This window comes from Oreochromis aureus, linkage group 3 (assembly GCF_013358895.1).
Source record: "Oreochromis aureus strain Israel breed Guangdong linkage group 3, ZZ_aureus, whole genome shotgun sequence".
Classification (NCBI taxonomy): Eukaryota; Metazoa; Chordata; class Actinopteri; order Cichliformes; family Cichlidae; genus Oreochromis; species Oreochromis aureus.
In genome coordinates this window covers 24,069,198-24,090,086 of record NC_052944.1, presented here as the reverse complement: position 1 = coordinate 24,090,086, position 20,889 = coordinate 24,069,198, and the positions used below count along the sequence as shown (strand labels likewise).

Genomic DNA, 20,889 nt, shown 5'->3' with positions numbered 1-20,889 from the left:
AGACCTGCACCTTAGTTCACAGATTCGCTTTGTCTAGGGTTTATTTCTGGGATTTCGCACAACCCAGGATTCATGAATCATGAATACATAATGGACTTGGATTTACAACATTATTAATGAAATGTGCTCTGCTTGGAAGCAGCCGGGGCTCCTCCCCTTTCGACGGGTTGTGTGACTTTAAATCATCACACTGTAAATTATAAATTTTAAATTGTTATTGATCCCTTTACCCCAAGTCCTAAAGTGTATGTCTTCTTATATTTATTGTTTGTTTACTTGCACTGCTGTAACTGGAGCCTGGTTGTCTCTCTATATACTGGACTGTATGTAGCGGAGATGACAATAAAGTTTACTTTGACTTCAGCAGCGCGCAGGCGCACCGAGGGCTCTCGCGCTCACTTTTCGTGTATAGAATTTTGAAAAAACATCGGTGCAAATTATAAGTCTATATCATAATGTCTGGTGTTTTCGTGTTTGTTATTTTGTTTTATTTTGCTAGTTGGTTATTAGATGCTGCTCCAGCCAGCCAGAGAATCCCCCGCCGCCCCGCCCTCTCCTCTCTGCGCCGCAAGCAGCAGGCGCACCTCGCAAACGGAGGGCGCCCTTACTCCCAGCAAATGGGCGATAGAAAACCGATGGATGCCTGTGCCATTCCCAATATGCGCTGGCTGCCATAGGGGCAGCATGAGTACGAGCGTTTTTTTTTTCTTTTTTTGCCGATGCCCGTGATGCCGCCCCCCATCACGATGCCGCCCCGGGCAACCGCCCGTCTCGCCCGTATCTAAAACCGCTACTGTATACGATGTAACCATGGAGACAGTCAGTCACGTGAGCTAGCGGTGCACGTTTACTACAGTGAATAAGGTGATTGTGTGCACAGCGTCCACACGCTGCAGAGGGTAAAGACATTACTTCAATATTGTTTTATATTTATATATATTTGCCTTCTGCTGACCATCACCTCAGGTTCACCATTACAGTTTCAGCATATAAATGTCTAAATATGAACACATTAAAAAAAAATCATGTCTCAGAAATAAGCACGGCTGTTCATGTTTGTCATTATAGTTTTATTTGTAAGAAAATTGTACCTCGCAAACGGAGGACGGCCTTACTCCCAGCAAATGGGCGATAGAAAACCGATCAGTGCCTATGCCATTCCCAGTGTGTGTTGGCATGACGTCAGGGCAGCATGAGTACAAGCAATTTTTTTTTTTTTTTTTTTTTTTTTTTTTTGCCGATGCCCGTGATGCCGCCCCCCACCACGATGCCGCCCCGGGCAACCGCCTGTGTCGCCCGTATCAAAAACCGCTACTGGTCCCATTCAACTTTTAAATACTTAAGGAACAACGAGTAAGCCTGTAGTGCAAGAGTGAAGTGCTCTAATGGGGTGATATGGTACTACAAGATCATTAAGTGAGATGGGGCCTGATTATTTAAGACCTTGGAAATACAATCAAGGCAATGTAAAGATGGAGGCAAAGCATTCCACAGTTCGAATCAGTTTGAATCTACACTTGGATCCACATCCACATACTGGCCTCTGAGCCCCCCTGACAGGTGCCTTTTTTGTTTTTGCTTGAACGATTCAGTGTAAAAATAAAATCTAAAATTCCTCTGAAAATGTCCAGATATAAGAACTCGACTGAAAATTTATGAAAGAGAAGCCAATGTAAAAGAGAAATTTTGACTGACCTTCAGAAAGCTTGGGGAACTATTGCTCAAGACCATTTAGAAAAGAAAAAATGAAGAAAATTTTGCTCCTTGGAATTAAAATACTAAGGAATGAAGGGTGGCTCAACACTTTGGCACAGTACCATAAATAATACATTTTGCTAAAGTAAATTCAATGACATCACATACCCAGAATTGTGCATTAATTTTGTAGTAATGTGGATTTTGTAATATCTGGTTTATAAGTCTGGTTAAAAACTCCACTGCTTTCTCCTAGTCATCTCTATACCTCAACAGGTGCACTGTATTGCCAAAGAATATTAGTTCACTCATCCAAATCATTCAGTTCAGGTGTTCAAATCACTCCCATTGTCACTGGTGTATAAAATCAAGCACCTAGACTTCCAGACTGCTTCTACAAACATTTGTGGAAGAACAGGTTGTTCTCAGGAGCTCAGTGCAGTATAGTTCCGTGATGGAATGCCACCTGTGCAACAAATCCAGTCATGACATTTCAGCATATTCCCATATTCCACTGTCAGCTGTTTTTGGTATTACAACAAAGTGACTGACTGGGCACCAGCATAAGAACTTGACTGACCTGCACAGTCCTGAAGTCCTGACCTTAAACCAACAGAACACCTTTGGGATGAATTAGAGCAGAAATTCTTTTCATACTTTTTATTCCACCACCAAGTTTCTTTGCCCTCTTTATTCTCTCCAAAACACCAGTTTTGGTAGTACCCGTCAGAGCTACAACTGTAAAAGGTTCTCAATGTAAAATATAAATTAAATGTCCCCATTTTGAAAATATCCTTTAATGTATAACTTTAATGTCAGTAAAAAAATTAGATCTACCACCTTTAGTTGTCTGTAATTTCTTTTCAGACTTGGAGCAAGATGGCTTTTCCAAGAACCCTTTCTTTCATGGCATCATCGCTGAGGTGCCAGAGCAGCACAGAACAAAAGAAGGTGAGCGAGATCATCTTACACAGTTTTCACACACACTGTTTCAAGCTACTACCCAGTTACTTACACAAACTCAAAACTGATGGGTGATTGTTAAATAGAAGAAACTTTAAAATTAACCTATGCTGTCTAAAATTTTAACAAACTCCTAAAAGTACCTAGCCAGCAATGATCTAAAAGGAAAACAAAACAGGAAGAATCAGGACAAAATGAAAGAAGTAGGATTTGCTTGGATTTTCAGGGTTACTAAACCAGTTTGTTGACCAGGGTATATTTTCATGGTAAATTATGCATTACAGCTAAAGGAGCTGCGGCGCAAGTATGTTTAGGATAAAACATCAGCATGTAAAAAATTTTGTCCCACTGAGAAATTCAGTTCTCTGTAAAACAGATTTTGTGATTTTCAGTGCACTGACACTAAGTGTGCCTCTAAGTTTGAGAGGGAACATGAAGTCTTTGTTGTTCGTCAGGGAAAGACAATAAGAGAGATAGTAAACAGTCACCTTCTTGTGAGGTTACATTTATAAAGGCTGTTGCACATTAAGTTTAAGCAACACGACAAATCCGATCATTATTTTCACTGATATAAAGGAAATGTTACATAGTTATGTGTTTACAATAAAACATTATGCTGTTAATAATCAGTGTTCTAAATATTCATCAACATTAACTCAATGGGAAGGAACAACAAAACAAATATGAAGATTTAATGAATACTGAAGCTGTTAACCGTAAAGTGTAAGCTAGCTCAAACTGATATTTTTCTTCTTTCAGGGCACACAAAGATCGGCTATGCACTTTACATCTATTCCTACAGCTCGTTTGTAGGCAGAGCCATTTATATGGAGGACTTGTATGTGATGCCTGAGTTCAGAGGTACAGTACAGCCTCTGAGAAGATGTCACATCATCACTGTATTTGCAGGAAATCTCAAGTAATGCACATGATCTGTCTTTCAGGGAAAGGTGTTGGTAAAGCACTAATGAGCAAGGTGGCAGAGGTGAGTGAAACATGTGAACACTGTAGAAGATAAACCTTGAGCATTTTCCTGTTTTCAATATTTGCACAAAAAAATGATGAACAGTGTCTCAGAGGGAGCATGCAGACGAAGCCTCCATGCTACATCTCAGCTCGGCAGTCATTCCTGTCTTCCTTCTTGGTTTTGCCCTCCTGTAGCTGGGTCTGGCTGCTGGTTGCCACCAGCTCAACTTCACCGTCCTGAACTGGAACAAACCATCGATGGACTTTTACCTCAGCCAGGGCTGCTTCGATGTCACTGCTACCATAGGCTACCACTGCATGCGCTCCGAGGGGGAGACACTAAAGCACCTGGCTCAACTTTAAAACAACCCTCATGACTTTGTGACCTTTGCAGCCATGAGGTCAGCCCACACACTCCAGGGATGGAGCACCACTCAGTGGCCTCTTACCAAAGCTTGACAACTTGAGCTGCTACCACTACATAGGCTGTCTAAAGGTCTGTGCTCATAGGCTCACAGTGCAGCACGCCTTTTAAAATGAATATAGTTCAAATATGTTTATATAAACATAAATGGCATAAAATTGGTTTTCTAATTTAGTTGCAGTTACACTTTTGCTCTCAGGCAGTTGATGTTCCAGGCATGAGAGAAGGATTTTTATAATAATGTGTATAACATCATAGAATAAAGCTAATTTTATACATTTCTCCTGAGTATGTTTTTGTGTCGAGTTACCAATAAAAAACACAATTCAGACAGTTTTTTCCATAATTAGCGGTTGTTAGAGGTGGGAAGTAATAAAGTACTAATACTTCATTATTGTACTTAACTGAAAATTCTACTTATCTGTACTTGCAGGAAAAAGTTGTCAGAAAAACGTTTTACTTTTATGGTCTGGATTGTAACACAAATATCTCTACTTTACAGTCTTTATAGTTTCAAAACAGGCTCACTACCTCAAGTTTAACACATTTAGATGGGTTACTTAACACCACTGAGAACCTTCCAGACATCAAACTTAAGTGTGAACCTGAATGGCATCAACAACACAAGACAGTCCTGTTGCTTTATACATCATCAGTGCTTATTGCACATGATGAGTTGAAATAAGTAAAATCATTTATAGAGCTGTACTCAGGTGTTAAACTGGACTGGAACAATCCGGGACAGTATTTTTGATGCAGATATATGCAAGTTATGGTTGCAGTTAGGGCTGGGCGATATGAGGAAAATCTATGGCTATGTCAAAATACACAATATATATTGTGATATGTTTAAATAACCTCCAAAAACAAATCTTATTTTCAACAATATGGTACTTAAAATTGCACTGGTATCCTCATTCAAATCCACCATTGAATATTTTTTTCTACTTTGAATACAAAAAATCTGAATGAAATGAAATTTTAACCATTTTTTAGCGATCAGTTGCACACAGAGGTTTTTCAAAAATGACAATATTGTTACAGTAAGTCTCTTTCTGTGGTTAACACTGGACCTTTTAACAAACAAAAGATCATACCAACAAAAAGCACATCAATCAATAATTCATGCAACGAAATAAACAAATTATAAAGGTGCCCTTTTGTGCTTATAACATATAAAAATTGTTAAATGAAATGTGACCACAAATTACAGAAACACAAGTCTAGACAGTGACTATAAAAACATCTGACCAAAGAAAAGTCACCGGTATCACAGCTGGTTTATTTAACATTTTCTTTGGTGTGTGTGGGGAGATGTTGACATGCAGAGCTTAAAACAGGTTTCATTTTGCAGTGGATGATTTTTCAGCTGGTGGAATAAATTTGTGGTACTGCTATCTTTTGCAGCAATAGTTTTATGGCATGTTTTGCAAATGACTGCATTTTGTTTAACATCCTTGTGAAATCCAAACGAGAGCGAGTCTCATTCCCTAACTCATCTGAAACTCCTGCTGTTGCCATATGTTTCCTTATCTGCTAGTATATAAGATTATTATTGACTTGAGAAGGAGCGAATCTCCTTCCTGCCTCTTTGCTCTGGAAGCGGCTCGTTGGGACATCTTCTCAGCAGCTGTCCACAGACTCTAAATAAAATAAGGAGAGAGAAGGAGGGAAAAATCCTTCTTCAGTTAACTCAAATTTCTTAATATTCTTTATATTGATTTATCGTTTTAAACATTTAAACACTTTTTTAAAAAATGTAAATTTGTACAATGTTTTAGATTATAATGAAGACAGTTTCACAATTCTATACCCCTAACTTTTGAACTCATTAACAGTGATGGGAATAATGGTGTTACAAGTAACGGTGTTACTAACCGTGTTACTTTTTTCAGTAACGAGTAATCTAACTAATTACTATTCCTCTCATTACAACACCGTTACTGTTACCAACAAGAAAACGCGGTCCGTTACTATTTTTCAACAAACAGACGGTTGAAGCTGTCTTCAGCTTACCGCATCTTATATCAGTTGCACGGAAGTAGCTGTAAGTAATCTGGACGCTACAGCTTTAAGCAGCTGCGCGCGCTCCCGCAGACGGCAATCACTTTCTGGCAGACGATCACTTTTAGGCACAACACCTGGAGCTAAGGGGGCAAAACAATTGCATGAGTGCTGCTGTTTGACTGAGGAAGAATAAAGTAGTCGTGGTAAGCCAATCAGATGACCACTTAAAGACAAAGCAACAAGGTGATATATACCAGTTTATAAATTGTATTGATAGGCCACGTAAAACCAGAGTCATGATAAACAACATATACGCGGCGTTTTTTCCGGAATAATTTCGTCACGTTTACTATCTAAGGACAGCGCTAGCAAGCACTCTCTGCTTATGACCAAGAAATAAAAAACAAAAAAACAAAAAACAGCCCGTTGATGTTGGTGGAAGACTGTACTATGTCGACCAATCAAAAAATGATATGGCAACATGAAATTTGATTGTTTAGGAAGAGGGGGAAGTTTTAGGAGTGACAGCGAGAGAGAGAGAGAGAGAGAGACCAGAAAAATGTTTGTGGTTGTTACAGTAAAAAATATAACTTTTTCTACTCGGATTTTATGTCTGATTTGTCTGATTTATTTGTCTGATTTTAGATTTTCTTTTTTGAAGAACTAACTAGTAACTATAATTAATTACTTTTTCAAAGTAAGTTGTCCAACACTGCTCATTAATCTTTGTGTAGTCTAAATTAATGAGTATATATGTAACTAAACAGACGACAGGATGTGCGCACACCAAATGTTTAACCTTATTCTAAATTTATGAATGAATTATTTTTTTTAGAGTTATCATTACAGTTCAGACATCACTCAGCTGTAAAGATCACATCTGGTAGTAAATTTCTTACAATAATTTTATTTATTATGTGAAGTCATTCAGAGCAGAGAATTATAAAGCACTGTATGGTGTTTAGAAAAGACACTATTAATACAACGAAAGGTATCAGCCTTGTGTCTTTGTCCCATTGTCTCCCATTATACCTTTTTCCAGAGAGATATACACTTGTGGTCAAAAGTTTACATACACTTGTAAAGAAGATAATATCATGGCTCTCTTGAGTTTCCCGTTATTTCTACAACTCTGATTTTTCTTTGATAGAGTGATTGGAACAGATACTTCTTTGTCACAAAAAACATTCGTGAAGCTTTGTTCTTTTATCACTTTATTATGGGTTAACAGAAAAAAGATATGTAGTGAGAGGAAAACATGAAGATGAAACCAGGAGATGTCCTTATTGAATCACTAAAGCTGAACAGGTGATGGAGAAACAGGTTTACCTTTTAGGGGACATGAATGAGTTGAAGGGAAATAATGAACGGTTTCTGATAGACAAATAACACCAGGATCCTTTTCTACGTAGCTGACAGCTGGTAACTGTGCAGGGGCGGGTCTACCAAAGTTTTGCCAGGGGGGTAGGGCATTAACTGGAAAAGGAGGGCAAAAAGAAATACTTTTCTTCCTTATTCTCATTTAAAATGTCTCGCTTTTAATAAATAATTATCTGAATTTTACAACCAAAGTGATCATCTGATGTAAAATGTATAGAAATCATACATATACCAACAAGCCAGTGTACATCACTGTGACAACAGTGTTTGTTTTCATTCAAAGGCTTTATGGCTTTTCCTATAATACCTGGTGGGCTGGTCTCTAGTCAAAATGCCCGGGCTGATTTTTTGTCCCAGTCCAACCCTGCTTACCTGGGTGGCCTTCTTAGTGTAGGGCACTTAGGTGGGAACAGGCTCTGCTTAACAGTGTAGAGAATGAACTCCTAAGGACTTCCCAAATACATTCATGCAGACATAATGGCATGTAGGTTGTTCATGTTGTGGTGAGAAAGTGTCCCTGATTATTCTGTATGATTTTGGGCTTCTACCTGAGTTGCACAGCTGTATTTGAAATTTTAAAAATAAGTTACTCTCTATGCTCACTCCTGTTCCATAATGCTAGCTACTGGTTGAAGTATTGCAACTAGGGGTGGGCGATATATTGAAAATACTTGATGCGAATGGCGCGAATGCATGATTACCCCCAACCAAGTGCGAGGGAGACTTCACAAGGAGGATGTCGAACAAAGTATGGCAATTTGTAAAATACACTGTAAAACTATTGCCGCAAAAGGTAGCATAACCACGAATTTATTCAACCAGCTGAAAAGTCATCCACTGCAAAATGAAGAATGTTGAGTGAATCTTTTGAACTGCACATGTCAACATCTCCCCATACACCGTTAAAGAAAACGTTAAATAAACCAGCTGTGACACCAGTGAATGTTCTTGGTCAGTTGGTTTTATAGTCACTGTCTAGACTTTTGTTTCTGTAATTTGAGGTCACATTTTATTTTACAGTCTTATACGTTATAAGCACAAGGGGGCACATTTTTGGTTTAAGTTGTTTATTTTGTCGCATGAATTATTGCTTGATGGGCTTTTTGTTGCTATGATCTTTTGTTTGTTAAAATGTTTAGTGTTGAGAACAGAAAGAATTACTGGCTTTCAATTCATTCAGATTTTTTTGTATTCACAGTAGAGATGGCACGATACACACTTTTTTATGTCCAATACCGATATCATTTATTTGGATATCTTTTGATACCGATATGAATCTGATATAGTGTATTTTATAATCAATAAAACTGTTTTTTTTAATATCTTGCTGCATTTTGTATCAGTTCATACTCAAATTTAAAAAAACAAAACACTAAAGCTATTCTCGCTGTTTGGTGGACAAAGCCCATCTCCATGAAACAAATCCCTCACTGTTAGACTAAAATTGTATTTATTTTTTATATAATGATGCTTCTTTACCTAAACGTTTGTGTCATACTTTGGTTGTTCTTTTTAACAATTCATTTTAGATGAATCTTTGACTGGTTATTATTTTGTTTTTAATGAACAGAAATATAAATTACCACCATGCTGTGCATGCATACTGCTGTGTACTGTGTATTTGTATTAACTGATATAACAAGTTATTTGCGTGACCAGTTTCTCTGAATTATAATAACCTCTGGATCACCTGGAACTGTGACAGCGGTCACTACTTTTGGTCTCCAGTTGCTTGGATTGAGAGGAGTTAATAATAAGCTAGACTAGGCTGCCAGACTGGACTGGACTGTCAAACAATCAGTGAAATTTCAAACATTTGTTTGAATGCCCTTTGTTAAAATATCCCTTTATAATGATCCGCTTTTCCATTCCTTTTAAAGTCTAGTTTACTAGAGAGTAGTATGGAAGCAGGTTATATAAAGCATTCTGATGATGCATTTGCTTTCAGTCATGGCACACTTCTCTCTTTCTGGTCCTGTATTTGCGTGGTGTTGGATCGATATCAGATTTTTCAGTGGCACACACTCCAGCCTATACGAGTGCATCCAGCTGCAGAGCAGGGAGGAGCAGGTCAAAGTGGTTCCAGGACATGTCTGCTGTTTGTTGATACTGAAGTAACACTCTGGACTCAGAGGAGCAAAGCAAACTAAAGTGTCAATAATTTCACAGCCAGAGCTCGTCTACTTCTCACAGTCCGTCCTCTAACAGACTGGAACAAAACCTCGCCACATCCACTTGACATGGACTTCTCCATCCGCGAGGCAAACCTGGACGACTGCAAAGACATCGCGCGGATGATCATGGTGAGCTGACATGTGGACGCTCATGCAGTCCAGCTGTGTGTGCGATTCAGAATATTAGACTGTAAACCTTAAATCCATGCAATTTTTCAAAACCACAGTGTTGCTGTTATCATTAGATTAGTGAGATATTATCGGATGAACTGTGCTCGCCCTGCTCTACAGTTTCAGTGCAAACAGGTTAATAAACTGCCTGTAAATAATGTTTTTAAGGTCGGCTGAGGAACAGTGATGTTAGCATGTCCTGATAAATGATGGCAGCTGATGCTATTTATGATTTTCTCCAGGAACTGGCAGAGTATGTGAAACTGGCAGAGCATGTGAAAGTGACCCAGAAAGGTAGTGTATGACAACAAGAAGACAACATCATTTTAAAAGCAGTTTGCTCTCTTTCTCATAGACACCCAGAGACTCAAGAAACACTTACATCAAAGCCACATAAGGCTTTGATGTAAGCATAAAATAAAACTAAGAATATTACTTCTCTCCTTTTTAAAAAAAATAGTACATCTATTCTGAACCAACCACATTCCCACTTTTCATCCTCCACCCGTCCTCCTCTCTCTTATTTTCTTCATTCATCAGTTCCTCAAACTGTTCCTTCCATCTTTCCAGCACACTCTCTTCACCCTAACCTTCTTTTCTAGCCTCTTTCAACACTTTCTTGCACTTCTTCATTCCACCACCAACTGTCCTTAACCTCTTTCTTCTGTCCAAAACACCTGTTTGCAAACACTCTGTAATGCAGGGGTGGGCAACTCCAGGCCTTGAGGTCCGGTGACCTGCAGGTTTTAGATGTGTCCTTGATCCAACACAGCTGATTTAAATGGCTAAACTAGCTCCTCAACATTTCTTGAAGTTCTCCAGAGGCCTGGTAATGAACTCATCATTTGATTCAGTTGTGCTGACTCAAGGTGAGATCTAAAACCTCGAGGCCTGGAGTTGCCCACCCCTGCTGTAATGTGTGACCTTAATATTATGGAAAAAAAATTATATTTGTCTATAATAGCTGTGATAGGCTCCAGCCAAGGATAAGTGAAAGAGAATAAATAGATGGATGGATGGATGGAAGTTTATGTCTGTAATTTCTTTTCAGACTTGGAGCAAGATGGCTTTTCCAATAATCCGTTTTTTCATGGGATCATCGCTGAGGTGCCAGAACAGCACAAAACCAAAGAAGGTGCATGTTACACTCAGTTTTTACACACTGTTTGTGCTCACTCTAAGACCTACAGGCATAGTTAGTATCAGTGTAGTGAAAAGTCTTTGTTGCTTGTCAGGAAAACACAATAAGAAATATAGGAAACAGTCACCTTTCTCTTCTTTTTTTATGTTCATGTTCTTGGAAGCAAATTTATTATTCTGTAAACTTTAATAAACCATTATGAAACCCAAACAGGGTACAAAAAGTGTTGAAAGCCTCCTTTTTAGTTTTTTACAAGTAAGTCTTCTTGCCAATGTACTTTCTATTGTACATTAGTCTACTTCCATAAACACTTCTTATTTGCTTACTTACTCTCTGCTGCCCAGCTGTGCTTTTTCCTTCCATGACACAGGTGTTTTTCCACACAGTCACCGCTGTCCACTATCTGCTGACTTCAAATATCAGAGTCTATAATGAGAAGTAGCTACTTATGTCTTGGGCCTCATTAATGTTGTGCTCCGTTCCCATCAGCTGCTAGAAAAACTCAATAAATCCATGAACTGTCCAGAACCAATCAGCAGAGAAGTTAGCAGCCAAATAGTTTTGGACTTAGAATCATTAGATTGATCAAGTCACTAGCAGGGGCAGATCTAGAGGGGTGGCATGGGGTGGCATGTGCCACCCTGAAATGGCCTCTTTCCACCCCTAGTGCCACCCTAGTTTTGCATATGACAGTGTTCATTAAAATAAGACAGCATTAACATTTTAAGCCAGGCTACAGTTAACACTGAATATAAATTCTAAAACTGAATATATTGCATAGTGTCCCTGGTCACTAGCAACATGACTCCAGATGTTCTGCTGCCTCTAAGTAATCAAAAACAAAAAAGAGAAGTTATAGTGGTTAAAATGACCTAACCAGCCTCACCACTGGGAAATGTGAGGTTTCATTTATATAGTTTGCTGCACATTAACTGTGAGCAGCACCACAAATCATATAGTTTTTTCATTGATGTAAAGGAAATTATACATATTTATGTGTTTACAGTGTAAAGTAAAGCATTATGCTGTGAATAATCATTGTGCTAAATGTTCAGAGTCATTAACTCAAACAAATTTACAATTTTCATGAATACTGAAACTGTTAACTGTAAACTGTAAGATCACTCAGACTGATTTTTTTTTCTTCTGTCAGGCCACACAAAGATCGGCTATGCGCTTTATTTCTATGCTTACAGCTCCTGGTCAGGCAGAGCCATTTATATGGAGGACCTGTATGTGATGCCTGAGTTCAGAGGTACAGTACAGCCTCTGAGAAGATGTCTCATCATCACTGTGCATCTGTATTTACAAAAGGTCTCAAGCAATCCACCTGATCTGTCTTTCAGGGAAAGGCGTTGGTAAAGCACTAATAAGCAAGGTGGCACAGGTGAGTGAAACATGCAAACAATGTAGAAGATAAACCTTGAAGATTTTGCGATTTTCAATATTTCCGAGCAAAAAGTACTAAATAGTGTCTCAGAGGTAGCATACAGAAGCAGCCTCCATGCTACATTTCAGCTCAGCAGGGCAACCGTGGCTCAGGGGGTTGGGAAGCGCATCTGTAACCGGAAGGTCGCCGGTTCCATCCCTGGGCTCTCTGTCCTGGTTGTTGTGTCCTTGGGCAAGACACTTTACCCTACCGCCTACTGGTGTTGGTCAGAGGGGCCGATGGCGCGATATGACAGCCTTGCTTCTGTCAGTCTGCCCCAGGGCAGCTGTGGCTACAACTAGCTTGCCTCCACCAGTGTATGAATGAATAGTGGCTTTGGGTGCCTTGAAAAGTGCTATATAAATCCAATCCATTATTATTATTTCCTCTTGATTTTGCTCTCCTGTAGCTGGGTCTGGCTGCTGGTTGCCACCAGCTCAACTTCACCGTCCTGGACTGGAACAAACCATCGATGGACTTTTACCTCAGCCAGGGCTGCTTCAATATCACTGCTACCATGGGTTACCACTGCATGCGCTGCGAGGGAGAGGCGCTGAAGCACCTGGCTCAACTTTAACCAATTCATCATGACCTTGTGACCCTTGCAGCCATGAAGTCAGCCCACGCACTGCAGGGATGGAGCACCACTCAGTGGCTCATTTCCAAAATCTGACAACATGAAGGCCCTACCACTACACAGGCTTTCTGAAGGTCTGTGCACATAGGCTTATTGTGAAACATGCCTTTAAAAATTAATATAGTTATGATATGATAGATATGTCTGTATACAGATAAATGGCATAACTTAGGTTTTCTAATTGAGTTGCAGTTACATTTTGGCTCTCAGGCAGTGGATGTTCCAGTCCTGAGAGGTTTTTTACATTAAAGTGTATAACGTCATAGAATAAAGCTAATTACATATATTTCTCCTGATCATTTTTTGCGTTAAGTTACAAATAAGGCACATAATTCACACAATGTCTTCCATATTTAGTGGCTGCCAGTGGTGGTAAGTAATCAAGCAGAAATACTTCATTATTGTACTTAAGAAGAATTTTCAGGTGTTTGTACTTGAGTATTTTTCTGACAATATTTTACTTTCATATTGTAATGCAAATATCTCTACTTTCTACTCTCTATATATTGAAAACAGGCTCACTACCTTATGTTTAACACTTATAGAGGAGTTATTTAACATCATTGAGAACCTTCCAGACATCAAATCAGTGTGAACCTGAATGGTATGAACAACTCAACACAGTCCTGTTTCTGTGTCCATCATCCGTGGTTACTGCACACGATGAGATGAAAGAAATAATAACATAATATCTGCATAATTTATAGAGCTGTACTCAGGGTTTAAAGTTGAGGAATGATCCCTCCATCCATCTTCTTCAACTTATCCAGGGCTGCACAGGGGCAGTAGCGTAGGCAGTTAAGTCCAGACCTCCCTCTTCCTGGCCACCTTTTTAAGAAAGTGGTTCCCAGGTCAGCTCAGAGCAGTAGCAGCTCTGCTCTCAGCTGACATCTGCTCCCAGATGGCTGAACTCATCACCCTATCTCTAAAGGAGAGGCCAACCACACTTCGGCTCATTTGCACCACTTGTATGCCCAATCTGTTTTTTCCATAACCATAGGTGAGGGTGGGGAGGTAGATCAACCAGTAAATCGAGAGCTTCGCTTTTATCACTCAGCTGACCGGTAGTGTCCGCATTGCTGCAACCATAGAACCAATCTGTCTGTCATTCTCCCACTCCCCTCTCCCCTCACTCGTGACACACCATGTTCCCATAGAGTACTCAAGTAGTAATATACCTATAGCTTTTTGCCCCCCACCCCCTCACCCCCACCCCCACACCCCACCCGCATCCCCTCCGCGTCCATGTGTGCGCGCGAACGGACCTTGCGCGTGCATGTGCGCGTGAACGGACTTGCGAGTTCAGAGATCATATGTTTACATGTGTTTAATAGCGTTTTATTTAATGAAACCATTATGTGTTTTACTTAAACTCTTTTTAAAGGATTGTATAGGTCTCAGAGTTCTGTTATTTAGACATAGATGATTTAATTTAACTAGTTTAGGGTATTTTTTCTTTAGGGCTCTGAAACACACACAGAGGCTAACAGTTTTTAAACAGAAAGTTTTTTCCACCTTCTAAAAACACATATTCACACACAGCATTTAATTTAACTAGTTTTAGGGTATTTTTCTTTAGGGCTCTGAAACACACACAGAGGCTAACAGTTTTTAAACAGAAAGTTTTTTCCACCTTCTAAAAACACATATTCACACACAGCATTTAATGTAACTGTTTTAGGAGCATTTTGCTTTTTTCTTTAGGGCTCTGAAACACACAGAGGCTAATAGTTTTTAAACAGAAAGTTTTTCCACCTTCTAAAACACATATTCACACACAGAGGCTAATAGTTTCAAACAGAATACCACAAACAGCAGGCATTCCTTTAGAAATAAACAGGGATTCTTAATTCTGCAACATTTAGACAGAGGGGGTTACAGTTAGACCCCCACAGTCAGCAGAAGAGGCCATCCTTATCAACAGCATCTCAATTGTACTGCCATAGTTTTCAATACAAACAGTCTCCTTTATCTTATGGCAGAGGTCCGGCTGTGCTAGGTCCATCGGTGCCACCATTACACGTTCACCTTTTATCATGCCATTACACTTTGTACTGACCATCCTCCAAACAGGCATCACCTTTGTTTACACCTTTATCTCTGCATCTCAGAGGCCAGCTGAAACCAAGCCCCACCTATATAAAAATGCCTAAGCAGCCACACTAACCCTTTACATCGGTCCTTGAGAGCATAACACTTTCGTTCATCAGCACGAGCATTTTACTTTTAATTTAACTAGTTTAGGGGTATTTTGCTTTTTTCTTTAGGGCTCTGAAACACACAGAGGCTATTAGTTTTCAAACAGTGTCACAAATAACATGTATTCCTTTAGAAATAAACTGTGATACTTCTAAAAACAAACAAACACATATTCTTTCCTCATCACTAGCCAATTCGCCATTTTATTTAAATATCTGAATTTTGAATGATGATCCAAGCGGGACACAGAGGCTGCTAGTTTAACGCACCAGAATGCAAATATAAATAAAAGCATGACTATCCTGAGAGCCTAGCTGCAGCGACACCTTTCTTTCAGACGGATGCCTGGATGTGCGTTGGAGCCGACTGTGCTACCCGCACACAGCGTTTCTGACCTACGGGCGCTGCTTATACAACAGAGAAAAGCAACAATACAGCGTGTTTCTCTGCTCCAAGACATCGGTGGGCCTTTCACACGGTAAGCATGTCTGTTATACCCAGCACATAAATGTCTGTATGTCAGTGCTGATTATACAAACCCTGTTTAAAATGTGACACATATGTTGTCCGAAAACAAATCCTCTAAATTTGCAAAGTTACTGATTTAAAAATATATTTTCAATTTTTAGTTGCATGTCAAACACACGATAGACTCTTGAGCGTATTTATTTATATAGCTACATTCACAACGGTACAACCATGCTAAATAAAAGATACCCAAGCACCAAAGCACTCTAATGCAAGCCTCTAAACTACATGTTGATAAGTGCATGAAGTTAACCTCTACAGCTGAAAACAGTATGTATCCGCACTCTGAGGGTCTGCTGAATTGTTTTTAATATTGCGCTTTTTCACGAACTGCAGATGATGAATTCCTCTTTATTGGACATAGTGTCCTTAAGCTATTGTTGCTCATACTCACTGAGTTCCCTAGCTACTTCTTTACTATGTCAGTAAACTTTTCGAAAAGGAAGGTGTTGTAGATTTAAAGAAACATCCTAATTGAAGCAAAGGCAAAAAATTGGAATGAATTTTATGTGACTGTTCATATTAAAGCCATCAACAAGTGAAAATCCAAAACCGACTCCAATGCTTTGTATTAATGATCTCCCCCTCTCTCTCTCTCTCTCTCTCTGTGTGTGTGTGCGTGAGTGTGAGTGTGTGTGCGTGAGTGTGAGTGTGTGCGCCCTCACAGAAGGAAGGTCACAGCAGGAGCTTTTTCAAACGTGTTTCCAATCATCTTTACAAGAAGTGTAGCTCATACAATGGTATTATTGTATTATTTGCGATACTTTATAAATATGAAACTCTAAAGATTTGGAGTTCATGCAAATTGTGAAACAAGAATCTAAATATTTGTGTCACAATGATTTCTATAAAAGCATGTTGTTTATGGGCATAATGTAACAAATCTTTTGTGGCCCTATTAATGATCACTGGTAATTGAAGAGGAAGCTGAACCCAGGCTCTGGACATTTTCATGACAAGTGACAGCGCAGACATCTGCTAATGAGAGAACATGTTTTATCATCATAAACACTGTGATATGAAGCATCGTTAAAGTGTCACTTCAGTAATGTTGACTCATGTTTTTAATAGATGACTTTAAAACACTAAACTCTAATTTCTGTGGTTTATTTTAAGCTTACAGAATATAACATGTGGTAAGACGATGAGTTTTACTTCTCACTGTCCGTGTTATGTGTATCTATTTATCATGTATGCTACTTTGCTCTGTGGACTGTAAAATGTTTCATTGTGTTCATAAAATAAACCAGACTTTCACCGTCTGAATCTTTTACTGTTTTTCTGCTTTTGTTCACTACAAGTTTGACAAACCTACAGATATCCAGAGTTAACTTGCTAACAATGTGGAGCAGTCTCAGTGTAGTTAGCTGCTTTTTCCCTAAACACAACCAACTGAGAGAAACGCTTGCAGGCCTCACTTTGGTCATTTTGAACGTTGAAGGAGATTTGTTCCATAGACACCTTATACTAGTGTTCTATTTAAATTCAGATTCCTTTTATAGTTTGCAGTTTCTTTACTAACACATTTGTAGATAAGTTTATTGCTGAACCACACAGCTAGCAGTCTCACTCACTCTCTAGGTTTTGAAGTTTTGTGTGTGTGTGTGTGTGTGTGTGTGTGTGTGTGTGTGTGTGTGTGTGTGTGTGTAATGGTTTAGTCTATCAAACCTTACCCTTTTTCTCCCCAGTATCACAACAGTATGACTCCCAAAGTACGGATCAGTAAACAACCAATGATTCTAAAGCCAGAACAGAAAGATACAGTTGGAAGATGCATGATTGCGTTTTTATGACGCATAGTAAAACTACCCCCTCTTCTTCTTCTCTGTGTTGTTGTTGTTGTTCTTGTGTGTGTGTGTGTGTGTGTGTGTGCCTTAGAAGTCAAATAATACATTAGCCACACTTAAAAATACAAAAAAACATCTGAATTTCATTTAGAACTGAGATTCTAAGTTGTAAGCAGAAATCTTATCCTCAGCCACAAACATGTTTCCCCACTTTCACAATGCTGAGGTGTCAAATCCACAACCCCAACAAATGGTTTGTTACACGCGGTGTGAAGGGCATGCTTTACTTACACAGCCTCACACACAGTAGATTTTTAAAGTTTTTGGGGACAATGGTTTAGCCACAGATGTAACTTCTACTGTTGATAAAACCACTCCACCTGTTTATTTCTTAAGAAATTAAGCTCTTATTTATACATGCCTACACAATAATAGACACCGTGTGCTCTGTGACATTATAGTCTTCTACTTCAGCGTTCATTGGTTTGCATTTTAATCTCTCAACCTTTCAGGTTGTTATGAACGACTTATATTTCTAACATTTTGTGATATAAAAGTGAACCATGTGGGGTTTTTTTTTTTTCTGTGTGATGGAATGACTTAAGACACGAGTTATTTAAACAATTCTAAATGACAGTGTGATGGCCATAGTACTTTATGCTGGACCAAATATGTTAAGGATAATGTTTATCAACGTAAAATTGCAAAGAACCTTTGAATAGATTATAACATTTTGTAAACAGTTACCTCAGAACCTGTACTGTCAGCCCTATGTATGTATGTAAGGTGAAACTTTCCACAGTACTTACACTTAAGTAACTAAACACATAAAGTCACCCTTTACCAATAATCCACTGCTCCTTGAAAAAAGTAGCACAAACAGACAACTGACTCAGCAATGATGAGTAGAGCTACCCCGAGGCGAGACTCAAGCAGAAGAAAATTAAAAGTTTTGGTTTCTCTCGGCTCGAAAAATTAAAGAAAGTATGTTTAATAATTCAACAAGACCTACACTTTCAACACACATACATTCAAATTTTGGATCAGACTAACATCGATGTTGTTCAATAGTTTTATCCGTTCAAAAAAAGCCATTTTACGGCTTTAATGTTTCCAACTGATAAGGAGAACGAGTGCATTTCATCAAATGGGCGTCCAAAGGCTTTAAACATCCGCTTTGTCTGTAAAGACAGTATCAAACTACAGAGCATTGTTTTTACTAAAATTCAACATTTTCAGATGAAAATTTGGCTGCTTTTTCACTGTAACACCCCCTCATTGCCATTTTTAGGATATTCTCGGTGATCCCATTTTTATCATATTTATGCTTTTGGGACTGAGGGTATCTAATCGTCACGTCGTCACAGTGTATTGTACTACCAACTGTGAGGGCTCTGCTTTTGCTTTGAGCAGACTGTTTTTATTTTGTCTCCTGAGTGTGTGTTTTCAAACGAGATCCTCCTCCTCAGTTTGATTTTGTTACCACAAACTTTGTGTAAAGTTCACAACAGAGGTAAAGAGATTTAAACACACCAGTTTAAGGAGGCAGGGGTTGGACCAGCGGCACAGGGCAGGTGAAACAGAGAGTGTCAGGGGATATGTGCAACAGAAGCAGAGGGAACATTTTACAAGATGATAAATGGCACATTTAGGAGATTAAGGATTTGTTGACAAGATTAAAAGACACGGCCGTCAGAGTTCAACAACATTACAGTTTGATTAAATAAAAAGTTTTAAACTACACAAGGTTCATTTTCTCCTCTGATAGTAATCATATTAAACATGTCAAGAAAGAAAGAGTACAAAGAAAAATAGTAAATGTGTGTCTAATTCAACTCTTCCTGTGAACCTTATATGGTGAACCTTATATGGTGATGGCCAGAGGGGCCGATGGCGCGATATGGCAGCCTAGCCTCTATCAGCCTGCCCCAGGGCATCTGTGGCTACAACAGTAGCTTGCCTCCACCTGTGTGTGAATGTGAGAGTGAATGAATAGTGGCATTGTAAAGCAATTTGGGTGCCTTGAAAAGCGCTATATGAAATCCAATCCATTAATATTATTATTATCATTATTATATCATCCCTTAATATGTTCGGTGTTACAAACTTGAAGAATCAGAAAAAGATCATCAGACATTAATCTAATCAGTTTTCAGCCTTCATTCATTCATATTGAAAAGTTGGAAATCTTCCTGCTAGACCAAAGTGTAGCGTTTAACACCGTTGACCATAACATTTTATTACAGCTATTATTAAATGGAGGCCTCTTCACACACTGAGGTTAATTATGAAGCTCCACAGGCTTCTGTGCAAAGAACAGTTCTGTTTACATTATACGTGCTTTAGAAGACATAGCGTACATTTTCACTGCTATGCATATGATACCCACTTTTATTGGTTAAACTGTCGGGATGTCTTAGACACATAATGAGCTTTAATTTTCTGCTTCTAAGTTCAGATAAAACTGAGGTTATCGTAACGGGGAGTAAAAATCTTAGAAACACTGGCTAACAAAATCCTTACTCTGGACGGCATTGCCTCGAGTAGTCTCTTGTAGTCATTTGGCACATTATAAGTAAAATTGAAACATACAATCCCATAGCACAACATCAACATTTATTTATATACAAAAATAAAATGCTTTTTTCACAGAAAAGAATTGTAACTTCATATTTTATCAACGATTACGCGGGTACATGTTTTAAAAATGCACTAAATGTAGGATACACTGTTTGGTAAAATGCAGGTTACACGTTTTAAGAAAGAAAAATCAGTCTTTCAAAGAAAACATTAGCAGCCTCCTTTGTAACACTCTGCGACCAGCCGTAACTGTCTGATTTTCACCATGTCCAACCCCACCAGATTGGTGTATGCCTCGGCTATGGCGTCAAAGACTTTCCTTTCCGATTTCAGTTCGTGCAAGAGAGTTTCCGCCACCATGCGGACTTTGACGTCGTCCATTTTGATGTTGCGAGCAATCAGAAGCCGTTGAATAGATGGAATGAAACGTGGGGTGAGGAGTCTTTTCTGATGCTGTGATAATTTTCAGCGTAAAGTCATCCTCCAAGACTTGCACACACTCGTGTTGTTTCTGGCGGGGGTGATCGGACTTACAGCCGTTGCATTCGTCAGTGAGGTACCTGTTGATTACTAGGTTGACTAGATGATACACCGCGGATTTCACGGTGTCGATGAAAAAAGAAGATGCCCAACCGTCAAGCTCGTCGGCTTGCTGCTGCTGCTTCTCCAAGGGGCGATAGTAACCGGGCGTGTCAGGTACTATTGTGCCCTCGGCCGCAGAACCTTCCTCCTCCTCAGTGTGGCGCAGGGCTGTAGAGGCCATACTTCTGGTTTTTGAGCTAAAACAAGGTTTGAGGGATTGAGACGG

General features: G+C 39.1%; 2 protein-coding genes across 3 annotated transcripts; both read left to right on the top strand.

Annotated features, from left to right (window-relative positions):
• Nucleotides 1-799: 799 nt before the first annotated feature.
• On the top strand, nucleotides 800-4,059 carry LOC116317043 (thialysine N-epsilon-acetyltransferase-like). Of its 2 annotated transcripts, none has more exons than XM_039604811.1 (5): nucleotides 800-864; nucleotides 2,563-2,646; nucleotides 3,418-3,519; nucleotides 3,603-3,643; nucleotides 3,820-4,059. In XM_039604811.1, exons 3-5 carry the CDS (start codon nucleotides 3,486-3,488, stop codon nucleotides 3,985-3,987), a joined length of 243 nt encoding a protein of 80 aa, XP_039460745.1. In that variant the 5' UTR covers nucleotides 800-864; nucleotides 2,563-2,646; nucleotides 3,418-3,485; the 3' UTR covers nucleotides 3,988-4,059. The 2 variants fall into 2 exon arrangements, with proteins under 2 accessions (XP_039460745.1, XP_039460739.1); XM_039604805.1 differs by having other exon boundaries at nucleotides 802-899.
• A 5,442-nt stretch (nucleotides 4,060-9,501) lies between these two features.
• LOC116317042 (thialysine N-epsilon-acetyltransferase-like) lies at nucleotides 9,502-13,276 on the top strand. Its single transcript, XM_031735697.2, has 6 exons — nucleotides 9,502-9,738; nucleotides 10,023-10,074; nucleotides 10,832-10,915; nucleotides 12,075-12,176; nucleotides 12,268-12,308; nucleotides 12,760-13,276. Exons 1-6 carry the CDS (start codon nucleotides 9,676-9,678, stop codon nucleotides 12,925-12,927), a joined length of 510 nt encoding a protein of 169 aa, XP_031591557.2. The 5' UTR covers nucleotides 9,502-9,675; the 3' UTR covers nucleotides 12,928-13,276.
• The last annotated feature ends 7,613 nt before the right edge of the window (nucleotides 13,277-20,889 follow it).